Source organism: Centroberyx affinis, unplaced genomic scaffold (assembly GCF_046629955.1).
Source record: "Centroberyx affinis isolate AG114_WGS23_722 - 3 ecotype Tasmania unplaced genomic scaffold, CSIRO-AGI_Caff_v1 ptg002855l_1, whole genome shotgun sequence".
Classification (NCBI taxonomy): Eukaryota; Metazoa; Chordata; class Actinopteri; order Beryciformes; family Berycidae; genus Centroberyx; species Centroberyx affinis.
The window spans coordinates 1-13,619 of NW_027280991.1; the positions used below are offsets into that span (position 1 = coordinate 1).

The following is a 13,619-nucleotide window of genomic DNA, read 5'->3' on the forward strand; positions in this document are numbered from 1 at the left end:
TTTATCTGTTGATCTGGAAACACCCCAACCAACCACACAATTTCAACATGGCCCATATAAAGTCCCTTAAGTCATTTAGCCCAGTATTGAGTCTTAAAGACTTATTTCACTTAAAACAAGTGAAAAAATCTGCCAAGGGATGAGTGACATTATCTTGAAATAAGACAGTAGAAGTAGTAGTAGATAACATCACTTGACTCAAGAAAAAGTTGTTTTGCATTGGAAATAAGTAGTTATCTCAGATTTTTTCACTTGTTTTAAGAAAAATAGAATAAAATTAGAATAATGACCAGTTAAGATGAATATTTTCATGTGAATTCATGTTGCCGTGGCTTTCACTCAGTGATGCTCTGATTGCCTTTTCAGAAAAGACTGTTAGAGTATGAGAGAGTCTTCTACTGTTGGACACTGACTTAAGTGTCTTGGTCAAGGACACCTTAATAGTGGTTTAGCGAAGGGAGAGGCTTTCTCATTCACTTTCCTAACCTGCTCCAGGGGATTTGAACCATCAACCCTCCAGTGTCAAACCAGCTTCTACCTCCCGGCTTCAAACCTGCAGGCTGCCTCTGACCCAGGATGATATATTGCCTTGGGAGCCTGTTCATCTCAGGTCAGTGCGTGTGAGTGGCTACTGTATCTTTTCAATAGGCGTTCCAAATGATATGGCCATAACAGATGCAGGTCATGAATCAGAGGGTCCTAAACCACCCGGCTAGCTGATGTGTTCCACAGGTGCTACTGTACAATCTCCTCTGGATACACAACATGGAGGCACAACATAGAAATACGCATCCGAACCCGAGCCGAGGCCGAGCCTGGGTGGCCGCGCCGCATGGCTAAGGTGGGGGGAAAGGTGCAGCTTCTATCTGATGCAGGTCTAGGTTTTTGCGTTCTGAGCCTATGCCTTGTGTGAACTGAGCTCGTGAACGCAATGACCCCCTGAAATCCTGTGAAGAAGAAGAGGAAGAAAAAAAAACTTGTTATGTGAGAGAAAATTCTGCAAAACATATAAAAGCATAACTCTTGTAGCCTCTCGGTTGGTCCAACTCAAATTAGAAAGACATAAAAGAGAAAAAAAAAAAGATCTGTCTGAGTGCTTGAAAAATAAGGCTCACACATGTTTCGCATATGCTGCGTTTTAATTGAGAATAAATTGCGCTTTTGTAGACCCAAAACTATGCATTGTAGTGGTTAAAGGTGTTGTTTTAATGGACATAGTTTGGAAAGTCGTAGGGATACAAATATGATTGGTGGCATTTGTAAATATTTTAGCTCGATCACTGAACTAGTTCCCCAAGCTGAACTGTAGGCTGCTCCTGTGAATGCTGTAAAATTCACCAGCTGGACACAATCCAAGCTACAGCATGTCTGCTTGTTGTAGGAACATGTATGTATCAGGAACTACAAATGCAGAAATATATATCTGGATCTGATAACAAGGATTTTTCAAAATCTGGTCCAAAGAAAATCATCATGAAATTTGGGACATTTACTCATGGACCATGGATCAGTCAATGGCTTATGAGTCAAAATGTTTCACACAATTACTCTGAAACTTAATATCTACATCGGGACCTAGAGTATATTTCCACCATACATGCTGTACTGAATTTCATGCAAAAAAATCCATCAGAGTCCCAGATGAACCACTTCTGAACCACATAACCCCTGAAGAACCAGTTTGTGGTTTAAAGAAGCCCTAGCCTCTAAATAGCAGCAAAGAATAAATTAAAAGTTTCCTTTAAATGTGTGATGATTCTATTAAATACCATTTTGCCCACAATAAACCTCTGAAGAGTGTTTTTTAGTCTATTTACATGTACTCAGACAGGATCACACTCACACACTAAATGTTCAAGATTCATACTTTTATGTAGCCTGGCTTGCAATAATTTATGAAAATATATGTTTCCCTCTAGATCTGCAGGCAGCTGAAATGATAGATATTTTTAAATGCAAGCTCAAGAGCTACCTTTATCTTTTCATAGGAACTGCCATTTTGTTCTTAATCTCTATTTTTCCTTCTTATTCTATCTTTTTCGTTTCCTGTTTAATTGCCCTTTTTCCATTTTTTCTGTGTGTTGCATTGCATTGCACATTCATTCATATTGTACGAAATGTGCTATATAAATAAAGATTGATTGATTTTCACTATAATCAGCAGTAGATTAATGCATATACTTTTAACACTATTAAGCCCACAAGTTATTCATGTGCATGAACCAAATCTACCCCCTTTGTACACAGAATGTGTGTTAACCTTTATCTGAGCCATTTATGGATGTATTTATGCAACATGAAAACTGTTACAAGGTAGAAATAAAGAGTGTGATTCTGAAATGTATAAATTGTGTTCAGATATTGAATGTGCTAGGTGAAGAATAGCAAATCAAAGAATTTGTGAGTTGATGGTAACGATTTGAAATGAGGTAAATTAGTTTAGATCGCCTGATGATATGATGCAAGCTGCTGCAGTATTAGTCGTCGTGTTCCAGAGCCTCAACAGCTGCTGAAGTGTTGGCCTGTGCTCCCTGGTGGTTTGGCCAGCGAAGGAACATCGTACACGGGCTAATCTCCCGCTTCCCTCCCTGCCTCTGGATGGGAGAAACAGAAAGCCTCATCTGGGAAGAAGAACACCCTGGTCGAAGCCCAGACCCAGGCCTGTTCTTAGCAACCCTGAGACGCCCGCTGGCACGGCATGAAACACATAACTCTTGTATGGGAGTGGATTTGAGGTTTACGGCTTGGGCTCTTTACCCAATTAGACTGGATCGGAGAGGCAGAGCGAAACAGGGTGAAGTTTTTACAATGCCACAGGGGGCTTCGGGGGCTGGTGGGGTTCTTTGGGAGGGAGGGAGTTGCTTGGCTGAAGAGCAAGGTAAGGGGGGGTGGGGGGTGGGGGGGTGAGGGGGCGACCAGGGTGGGCTGGGGAGACGCTATTCCCCTCTCTCTTTCATCACGGCCTGTCAGAGGAACCACCACCACAGCCACTGCAGGTACAGAGGATTTGGAAGTACTGAAGCCAAGCTAAAAGGTTATATATCAGAATATGATAGCCTCTCATAGCCTCAGTTAACCTTCACAATGAACTCAGGTAGGCTATAGCATGACTTTCCCCCCTCCCCATTAAGAAAAGCATTGATTTGGTCACACAGAAGCAGTATGTTAAGTTCAAAATGTTCAGCCCACCATAATATTTAGATATAGCCGAATATGGGATAGATAGATCAATAAAATGAGACTGAAGGAAAATCCCAAATCTTTATTTTCTTAGCACATTACACAAAATTATCCAAAATATCATCTAATATCAAGAATTGCTGCAACCAAAAAATCCTGGAAAACAAGTAATTAGAAACTCCTGTATAGCGAGGAGAAGTGTGTGAAGTATAAAAACAAGACCAAAGAAGAAAGAAGAGGTTACATCATAATAAATAGCCAAAATATAAGAGCAAGTACATAAAAGCCCATGACAAAAATAAAGTACACAATAGTCTAAATGATGACTGAATGGGAGAGAATATGGTGGTACATAAAATATATTACAACTTATCCATGTGCATGAACCAAATCTACCTCCATTGTACACAGTGTTAGCCTGTATAGGTGCCACTTATGGATGAATTTCTGCAACATGAAAACTGTTATTAGGGAGAGAAATATGGATTTTGAAATGTATGAAGTTATGCTCGGAAATTGAAAGCGCCAGGTGTTCAGACAGCTGGCAAATAAAAGAATTGCTAGAACTGCAAGAGTGAAATTATATACATAAAAATCAAACATTATCGCGTCTGTTTTGTGCTTCAATGCAAGTCTGCAACCTCCATTTCCGGTGGAGGCAGGAGAGGGCATGAGGAAAGACAGGAGTCTGGGGATTAAAGGTAACAAGAGGATCGTGATGAATGTCTCCCGTGTTCACATACATGGTATTTCAATCAACAACACCAATGACCGAACCATAACAGAAAAGCTCCGCTGTGAACAGACCACATGAAAAGACACTTCTGTACATACAATATAAAGTCAAACGACAGAGTTCCCGATTAGGAGCGCCTGAAATCTTTCAAAAACAGTGAAAAATAAACAGAAATTTACCATCAAAATCTTTAACTCCATCCATTAAACTTAGCTGGAATGGTCTCTATAAACTAAAGCATAACTGCGACGCACATTCTGAAGGTAACAGACCATTGCAGTCACAGTGGAGTCGGGGTATGTTTCATAAGGCTAAGCAGCATGTACGGATTATAGCTTGAACACTACTGAGGGCTGTTAGTGATGGCTTTGAGAATGTCACAGGTGTTCTTGGAGATGACCTCTCGGAGCTTCCGTACACGGCGAGGGCTGGAGGCGCCCACGTAGCTCTCCGGCTGCAGCACCGCCATGCCGTCGTTCACGTCGCCCATGACGATGACCTGGCCCTCGGCGGCCGCTCCGGTGATGTTCGGGCAGGGGCAGTTCCAGTCCATGTTGAGGAAGGTGACTTCGAGGGGCTCCTGGCCGAAGAAACGGAGGCCCATCTTCTCGTCCTTCAGGATCTCCTCCACGGTCACGAGGGCGTGGCCCGAGTCCCTCTCCTCCGTCAGCTCCGTCATGCGGCCCAGGATCACGAAGTCACTCTTGCAGAAGCTGGTCACCATCTTGCCCCTCGGCTTGCAGGCCTTGCAGTGGTGGTTCTTCGGATAGGGGCACATCTCTTCGCACGCGCCTTTGGACTCGAAGTTGTTGTCGTTGCCGTCGCAGCCTCCGTAGATGAAGGACTGGCACTGGCGCAGGGTGCCGCTGTAGGCCCAGCGGGGCTCGTAGGCCTTGCAGGGGCCCTGCAGGCTGGGGAGTCCGCAGGGGCCCGACAGCTCCGGACCGCAGCACTGCATGCACTCCTCGTACGTCTCGAACACTTTCCTGTGCTGCTGGCTGCTGCTGTGGCAGTGGGTAAAGGAGAAGCAGTTGTTGGTCTTGGGCTCGTAGTACCAGCTGACTTTCTCCTGCTCGCTCCCGCAGTCCTCGCTGTTATCGGGGGGTTTCACGCACTCCTCGGGCAGACAGCGGGTCACGTTCTTGGGCTCGGGGTTCTTGGGCGGCTCCGTTGGCAGGACAGTGAGCGGGTGTTGGGCCTGGGCCGAGCCGGACGGGTTCTGGGCCGTGCAGGTGTAGACGCCGGCGTCGTGGGGCTGGACGTTGTAGATGACCAGCTGGCCGATGTTAGTGACCACCACGTTCCCTCGCACATGATTGGGCCTCATGACCACCCTCTCCGCCCCGTCCTGCTGCTGCTTCTCCCAGGTGATCTCCGGCCGCGGGCGACCCGTCACGTCGCACAGGAAGCTGGCCGTGTCGCCCACGCTCACCGACTGGAGGGAGGGGCTGCCGACCACGACGGGCGGCTGAGGCTCGGTGGGAGGCGGGATAGTGGCTTGAAGGGGAGCGGTGGTGGGGCGAAGGGTGGTGGCCTGGGGCAGCGAGGGGCTGGTGTTGGGCCAGGTCAGGTGGAAGCGGCAGGTGACCACGGTGAGGGTGATGCCCTTGGAGCACGCCTCGGCGTCCATGTAGCACATGTTGTAGTAGGTCATGCCGTCGGAGGCGCAGGTGAAGTGGGGCTCCCTCTCGCAGCGGTCCCGGCATTTGCACACCGGCTGGCCGTCCCAGATGTCGCACTCTGACCCCTGCTGGGTGCACATGAAGCTGGCGCAGGTGGCCTCCTTGGGCATTCCCACCGGGCCTTTCTTCCCGTCCACGTAGCGGGCCGCCACACAGCTCCGGTTCCCACACACGTTGGAGCAACATTTCTCGAAGGTCTCACACTCCTGTAAGAGGAGAGAGAAACTCAAGATTCAGAATGGGAGTGTACAGAAGAATGCTGCATACATGTGGAGAACACTTTATGAATATTGTCCACAATGCTTAAACTAATACCCTAAATTAGAATAAAGATAGGGCAGAAATTTTGAGAAAATCCTGTGATTAAAAACGAATATAACTTGACCATAATACAGCATTTGCATGAGAAATAACTTTATAGTTACAGTGTGTCAAGTGGTTAAAAAACAAAATTTAAAAGGTTCACTGTCATTAGTAACTCACCTGATCAGATTCACACTCTCGTGTACAGGTACTCATGGCATCCACCCACAGGTTGGGGTTCATGTCATTGGGGCAGATACCCGCGTGTGAATAAGCAACGGCTAAGACCCGGTGCTCCATCCACACGGACAGGCACGCCAGGAACCAGATCCACCGGGGAAACAGCATCCACCACATCGCCAGACTCAACAAGTGGTAAAAAAAAAAAAAAAAGTTGAAGATTTCTGTGATCCAGCGGTAAATTAATGTCAATTCTTGAGGATGAAGTAAAACTTTGAACCAAATCAAGAGCGCATCACACGTGTGTCCGCTTAGAGGAAGGCTGCGATTCAAAACGGTGTGCGTCAATTGATGAAGTGCCGGAGTCCAGTGCGTTATCTCAATCCTGCACCGAGGATGCTCTATTTATACTAATAATCTGCAACCACCAGCGTGAACATAACTCGCCAAGTAACTCGCAACATGACAGTTATGGATTGCTTCTGAGATGTTGAAAGAAGTTTTAAAAAAGTCAGCGGTGAGCTTTGGGCTGGGACTGGCGGGGCACCTGCCTGTTAAAAGGATTGCTGGTATCCCCGTTTAACCCTTTGCGGGCTCCTGCAGCGCCAGAGCGCGCGGTGCGCACAGACGCACAGTCCAAGGCAATTCGATGCTTTAAAAAACAGACGAAGCAATGCCATTGTTTCAAAATGTCAGTCAATTTAAACACATTGGTTGAGTTCACCCAGATCATGTATGTTTGGATTTCTTCGACTACATATATGTTCATGTATGTTCATATTTTACGGTACTGGAAATGATTACAATTTCTTTATGCTGTATGTGCACGATATTAATAGTTTTCTTTGAATTAATTATGCGACTGTTGTAAAAATGTTTGTATTTTATTTGTAGTTAGGCTACCTGTTGAAAGGATGGCAACTCCTCAGAATAATAATATGTTTAATAATATAAAGTTTAATAGCCTACTACTAATTTCAACACATTTTTTTTCTTTTTGCAGCAACAAAACACATTTTATATACACTATATAAACACATGAAAAGTCATATTTCCCATGATCTTCTTACATTTACAAGAGCTTACTGAGTTTAAAATTTGAATTTAAATTCTAGTTTTTTAATGAAATTGATAAGTCTCTTGGCAAATATCATAATATTGTTTTGATGGATGCACAAACTGCTGTGTCCCATCTGTAGAAATATACTCAACAACAAACATATAAAAAAATATACTACTTTTCCACAAGTTATGGATGTTAAGCAAAACTCACACATTATCAATACATGATTAGTCATAATGAGAGGAAAGTGAAAATGCTTCCCACAGCCTTTTGAGTATAGCTACACTGTGGTCAGCAATAATAAATGCACAGTCAACATAGTTAATAAACTTTTCATAGTGGGTTTTACCAGTTAAATGTTAAACTAAAATATAAAGTAAACTATTCTTAAATACAGACACATTTACCTTCTACAATTTCTTGCAGAAATATAGACAGTTTGGTGTCTAAATTAATTAATCCCAATTAAATATGACTGAATCCAACTGCTTTTTTAACAACAATCTGGGCTCCAAGTCCAAAACTTTGCCTTATTGATATTGCATGCAACATTAAGCATTGCATCCTTAATGTTGGAAATCAAGGATATGCTGCTTCTTTATGCTTCTTCTACTGTTGAATTCACTGCAAATTGCTCTGGATTAGGGAATCAGTTAATGCCTAAAATATGTCATCTAATACCAACTCACAATATTAACTTGTAGGGATATATTGGGTATTACTGATTTAATAAATGAATCAATTTGATTAGGTAAAATTATACTAATAAAAAGGGATGCAACATCATGGCTATACATCTTTATATCTTGCATTTAATGTAATGCATGTAATATTGATATTTGTACAGTTACCATAGTGTGTTGACATATTAGATTATTCCAGTCTCAACAGTATGCAGTAACTCCATGTGACAGGTGATACGTGCCTGCTGCTGCATAAGCGTTTCAATTCCAGCAACATTTAGCCCCGTCTTATACTTAACAGTATACATGCTCTACATTTTTTTTTACAAAGCCTGCCTTTGTATAGTGGATTAGACTCAATACAACCCCATTCTGTGGATTTATGGAAATTCATAGACATTCTCAAGACGCACAAACTGCAATGAGAGGAGGAAAAAGTAGCTTGCCATGATGTCTGGATGTGCAAACACAGTCAGTAGGATAGAATATTGTCAGAACAGAATATTAGTTGCAGCATAATAACAAAGTTATCACCCCAAACACAGCTTTCCCTTTATGTATTTTGCATTAACCAGGCCTTTAAATATATCAAAGAGCTTTGATAATAAAACCTTTCTGGGCCAGAAAAAGGGAGACGAGAACAGCATAATAAAAAAAAAACCCAATAATTAGCAAGACAATAAAGACAATATCAGGTGATGGATGAAGTTTGCCCTTATTGCCCAATAGTGGCTATGAGAGGGCAAAGGATTGAATGAATGAAGGTGTTATGTGTTATTGTAAATCACACTGCTCATTCCTGCGCTGTGTAAACGATTTCAATTGGTTTCCTGCGCAGTTCAACTGAGGACAGGGAAGCTATTACACCGCCTTCCACTGCAATAACAGCGGACCCATGCTGTGTGGAGTGTTTGTGTGTGAGATTGTTTGTTCTTGATGCACATGTTTTGTGTGTGTGCGTGTGTCTGTGTGTGTGTGTGTGTGTATGCAAATAAGTAAACCCTGTTTGTCTCAGTGCTTCCAGGGCTGCAGTTCTCAATCCTATAAGCAGGATTGCATTTGCCTGTATAATACATGTATGATTAACAGTAGTTTACATTGATAACTGACCTCACACACAATATCCTTCTAGTTTCCTTCTAGTCATGAGACACATTTGAAGAGCTCATGCGAGTTGAAATGATAAGTGATTTTGTGTGTGTGTGTGTGTGTGTGTGTGTGTGTGTGTGCGGTAGATGGATATCATCACCCTTCCTTCACATCCTGTCACTTCCCCAAGACAGGAAACAAGCCGGCTCACCTTACATGCCCCGCTACACATTCTGAACACGACCTGTCAGTGATAAATGAACGGTTTCATGCGGAGGCAAAAATTAATAAACTCCTGTCAAGCCCGCCGAGGATGGATAGATCTCGGGGCTACGAACGCGTAGATAATAATAGGCTGATTCTTTTTAAGGCACGGAAAGGTAAACACACACAGGGCTTTAAATGGAATGAAGGCAGCCATGAATAGGACAGAATCAGTCGATGATACGCCCTGTGGCGAGGGGTTATTTGAGGATTCGAGTTGCCATAAAAGCAGCAGCTACACGTAAACTCCGCTGGATCGGATTCCTCTGTGTTTTCCACCTCATCTCTTACAACAATCCATTTCATTGATCCATATCAGGATGTAAAATGCCAGTTTCTGGAGCTTGGTCAACCAGGTTTGTAAGTCCAATGTCAAACCTAACGGCTCCAGAGGCTCCACTGGCTGACCCTGGGCTTTTAAGCGCCAGATAATGAGCTTACTGTACCATGTAGAGTACATCTGGAGTACGACTGTACGGTACAGCGGGACCAATGTGCACTTCACCTGAGGAAACGAGCTGTAAGCGAGCTGACAGGTTTTCACATCGGCCACCGAAACATCAAACTCTGACGGTCGGTTGCAATCCCATGAGACATTACTCATCAATTTCTTTTTAAAGGATGGAAAAAGGAAATTCCTGCAGGCCAAGAGGGCAAAAGACGAGTACATCTGTAAAGGATGTCTACTTTTAATAATTTTGTAATTATATGATCCATATGAAACAGGCAGATTCAGCTTTATACCCATAGACCCATTTACCCAGATAACCAGCTTTGAGAATCCGTGCATGTGGTCCAACATTGAGGACACCAGACATCACATTGAGCAATACCCAAAGCACTGATAGCGAGCCTGAGGAAAAAACAAGGTTGGATCTGTTGGCTTGCCAGAGGAAACTTCTCGCTTTGTCACCACTTTGCTGAAGTTGTTTTCAATCTTTCCCCTCGCTGCTGATTCCCTTGCCGCCCGCGGCCTCAAACTGACGGGGGGAAGTCAGCGGACTGGCAGAGCCAAACCCTCGCCGCCGTTTCATGTGGCTTTGCCCATAGGCAGGGACGTTACTGAGCGCGCTGGCAGCCCGGGTGGATGTCAGCGCGGGCAGGTTGGGGGGGGGGGATCTGGTGGCAGTGATGAATAGATCAGTTATTGGGGGGAAAACATTGCTGAGAAACGCAGACCGCAGCTTCTCCCTAATGCATCAGGCTGCGGTGTGGGGCGAGAGACATCTTGCTGTGAAGTATCTGAGGTAAACTCCTCTCCTTAGTCCTGTTCTGCCGTGTGTGTGTGTGTGTTGCTCTTGGACCGTCTTACTTACTTACTTACTCTTAATCCTAGAATCTCCTTAATTCCAAATCAGCACCGAGGTGGGACAGCATCCAGCGTCCTCGCCACTAAGTGATGAACCACATCCCACACATCCATCATGCTGGAGCAGTCGTGACTCAGCCTGATTATTAACAGTCCCGCTAAAGTTCCAGAAACTGCGGGGGACGACATGTACTGCACCGTCAAATTAATGAAGTGTTTGACATCTGAAATTAATGTTTACACTTACTTGGTGTTCAGATGAGAGAAAATGCAATGTCATATGTTAGAGGGTGTCAGCGTGGAGGTAGAATGTAACTTTTGGGCCACTTCATGTTCTGGTGTCAATCTACATGAAAGGCCTTAAAAATCACACATAAGCTGATGCACTTCTTCATCCAAGTGTTCATTCATTTTAGATAAAGTAATAGAGATCCTTAGACAAGTTTAAAGAAGGATAGATCACACTGTACACCTCCGCTTGTCTGATCAGTTCAGGCTCTGACTGTGAGCACAGAGCCCACTCTAGTGGATGACTGGAAGAAGACAATTTCCATGTAAAGCTTATTATTATCATTTCACTGATTATTTCTAGGACGCTTGTTTCATCCCCCAAATAATTACCAACATGAGTATAAAAATGCCTCCTGACCAAGTCACTACTTTCTTCACTTATGCCGCACTTTCTGCCATGTAGCATCATTTTAAAAGCTATTGCTGAGCTGGAGCTCACACTCATCAGTAATGTACTAGACTTGATAACCTGGAGCTTATTGGACTTTGATTGTCCTTGGTCCATCACCACTTATGCTGCATCATTTCAAAACAACACCAGAGCACTCATCGTCTTTTTTTTTTTCTTTTTTTTTTAATAAAGGCATATTTCATATTTTGGTAGTACAGAATTCAAGTTTTTACAGATTTGGTTCACAAAGGAATCACACATTTAGCTCAGCAAAACTTCCCTAGATGAGACAACTCTTTTAAAAAGTAGCTTAAATAATGATACAGTACAAAAATAGGTGGGTTTATCGCAAAAAACTTTTTTTTTTTTTCTTTTGGAGGAAAGTACAGTGGCACAGTATGTCTTTGTTTGTAGAAAAAGTAACAAAATAAAAAAAGAGTTCCTCCTGTGTTTTTTTGCAACAGACAGCTGATTAGAAAATGATACATTCACTGGCTCTCTTCCTCTCGCTGCCAGAAGGCACTAAAGAGCAGACTTCGGTCAACTAGTATTTGCAAATAGGTTTTATGGCTTGTTTTATCCGATTTAGGTGGGTGGTGTTTGCCGCATAGAACAATACAGCCAGTGCCAGCAACTTGAGACAATTACAGGAAAAGTATGTGAACATCAAATTGGAACACTTTCCTGTGACTGGCAAGTTAACTCTCTGAACCGCCCTGATGTTGGTCGAGACAAACACTAGCAATTGTTTGCAACTACTTGATGCGAGTCTGCGAAGGAGTCGAGGCTTGGGCTCAGCCCTAATTCAAAACAGTCAGTAAGTGCCCTGAACTTGTTATTACAACTGAAAAACACTAAGTGCACATAAACGGTACTCTTCAGTTCCAGTGCCAGATTTTAAAAAAACCTCCTAGTTCGACTGAGTTGAAATGAGCTGATCCTAAACCCTGCTGTATTTCAGAACATTGGGGGCAAAGAGGTGATGCTATTGTGCCAGTCCTGCGTCTTTCGCCATGCCGTAGAATATTCCTCGCTTTGATATGAGGTTTGTCGGAGTGTCAAATTCAGCGATCTGTCCCTTGTCCAACACCAGCACTCTGCAAGGAGAGAGGAGGGAGAACGATTCATTCACAAAGAGCAGCTCTGTACATCTTTAAAAACAATGCTGAAATGGCAAGAAGCAGCCATGCATGTGTTAAAGGAGAAATCCACCTTCACATACTCTTACAATGTTATATATCACCAATCTGTGATGTTTAATGCATTCCAGGAATTACTGTGTGATGAAGTGTAATTTACTTTTTTACCCACTTTCCCTCAACCTGCCTCGTCTACTACTACTTCAGTTAGTTCACTGTTATTTCCTACATTTCCCAGAATGCCTTTCGACAACCCCCAGAGAAGGGGCGTGAACTTGTTGCTTTCTGCTTATGGGGTTATACATGAAGGTGGAGAGAGAAATAGTGGTAGTGATAGCAGAGCAAGAGTTTTTCCATTTCCCATTCCTTCCCAGGAATGCAAAGGTACATCGCCAGTAGCTGATTTTTAACGGTGTTGAAGTGTTTTAGGGTGGATTTTTCCTTTAATGTAGATGTCTGATGTACCTTGTGTAGTCCATGATGGTGTTGAGTCTGTGTGCGATGGTGAAGACGGTGCAGTCTTCAAACTGAGTCCTTATCGTAGACTGGATGAGGTCATCTGTCTCCAGGTCGATAGCGGCCGTGGCTTCGTCCAGGATGAGGATCCTCGTCTTCCTCAGCAGAGCGCGTGCCAAACACACCAGCTGCCTCTGGCCTACGCTAAACACACAGCAGTACGCACACCATCAAACACGCTGCTAGGTGGAAGCTTTACAACAGAGTTCTGTTGAGTGACACCAACCGTTTCATTGCATTGTTTTTTTTTTGCAGTTTACCTGAGATTCTCTCCTCCTTCGGAGCACTCCAGCTCCAGTTTTGCTGGCTGGTTGCTGACAAACTTGTGGAGGTGAGAATGCTGCAGAGCCTTCCACACCTCTTCATCGCTGTACTTCTCAAAGGGGTCGAGGTTCATCCTCAGTGACCCCGAGAACAGCACAGGTTCCTGTGGAGGGGAAAAAGACTTTGAGGTTCTTGAAGATTGTGTCTATTAGGGTTAGACCGATATATTGGGATGATATTCTACTTTTACTAAAAGCTGGATATCAGCCAGTCTTGTCTCACCAGATAAATCACTCAAGCAACCCACTGCAAAAATTCATTTTTATGGATTTCAATGCAGAGATGTAATGTCACCTGATGGTCTAAATCAGTGGTTTCTAATGATGTGCCATTGAGGTCCAAGAGTATGCAAGTTTTCATTCCAAACAAACACTACAGCAGCTGATAGGGAATTTAAACCTGCTTACTCTTGCACCTAGATGGCACATGATTGACAACCACTGGTATACAGTAAATGCTGGTTCAGAGG

At 43.7% G+C, this 13,619-nt stretch overlaps 2 protein-coding genes across 4 annotated transcripts in view; both read right to left on the reverse strand.

The window, feature by feature from the left end:
* Positions 1 to 4,259: 4,259 nt before the first annotated feature.
* LOC139658248 (WAP, Kazal, immunoglobulin, Kunitz and NTR domain-containing protein 2-like) lies at positions 4,260 to 6,258 on the reverse strand. Its single transcript, XM_071536323.1, has 2 exons — positions 6,082 to 6,258; positions 4,260 to 5,804 (listed from the first exon to the last, which is right to left on the reverse strand). The coding sequence occupies exons 1-2, from the start codon at positions 6,256 to 6,258 to the stop codon at positions 4,260 to 4,262; spliced, it is 1,722 nt and encodes a 573-aa protein (XP_071392424.1).
* Positions 6,259 to 11,367: 5,109 nt separating this feature from the next.
* Positions 11,368 to 13,619, reverse strand: part of abcc3 (ATP-binding cassette, sub-family C (CFTR/MRP), member 3) — a 31,328-nt gene continuing 29,076 nt past the window's right edge. For all 3 annotated transcript variants that reach the window (XM_071536322.1, XM_071536319.1, XM_071536320.1), the window contains exons 24-26: positions 13,087 to 13,253; positions 12,776 to 12,970; positions 11,368 to 12,268 (exon numbers count right to left, since the gene is read on the reverse strand). In XM_071536322.1, the coding sequence (XP_071392423.1) occupies positions 12,157 to 12,268; positions 12,776 to 12,970; positions 13,087 to 13,253 (474 nt within the window). In that variant the 3' untranslated portion in view covers positions 11,368 to 12,156. The remainder of the gene's footprint in view (positions 12,269 to 12,775; positions 12,971 to 13,086; positions 13,254 to 13,619) is intronic.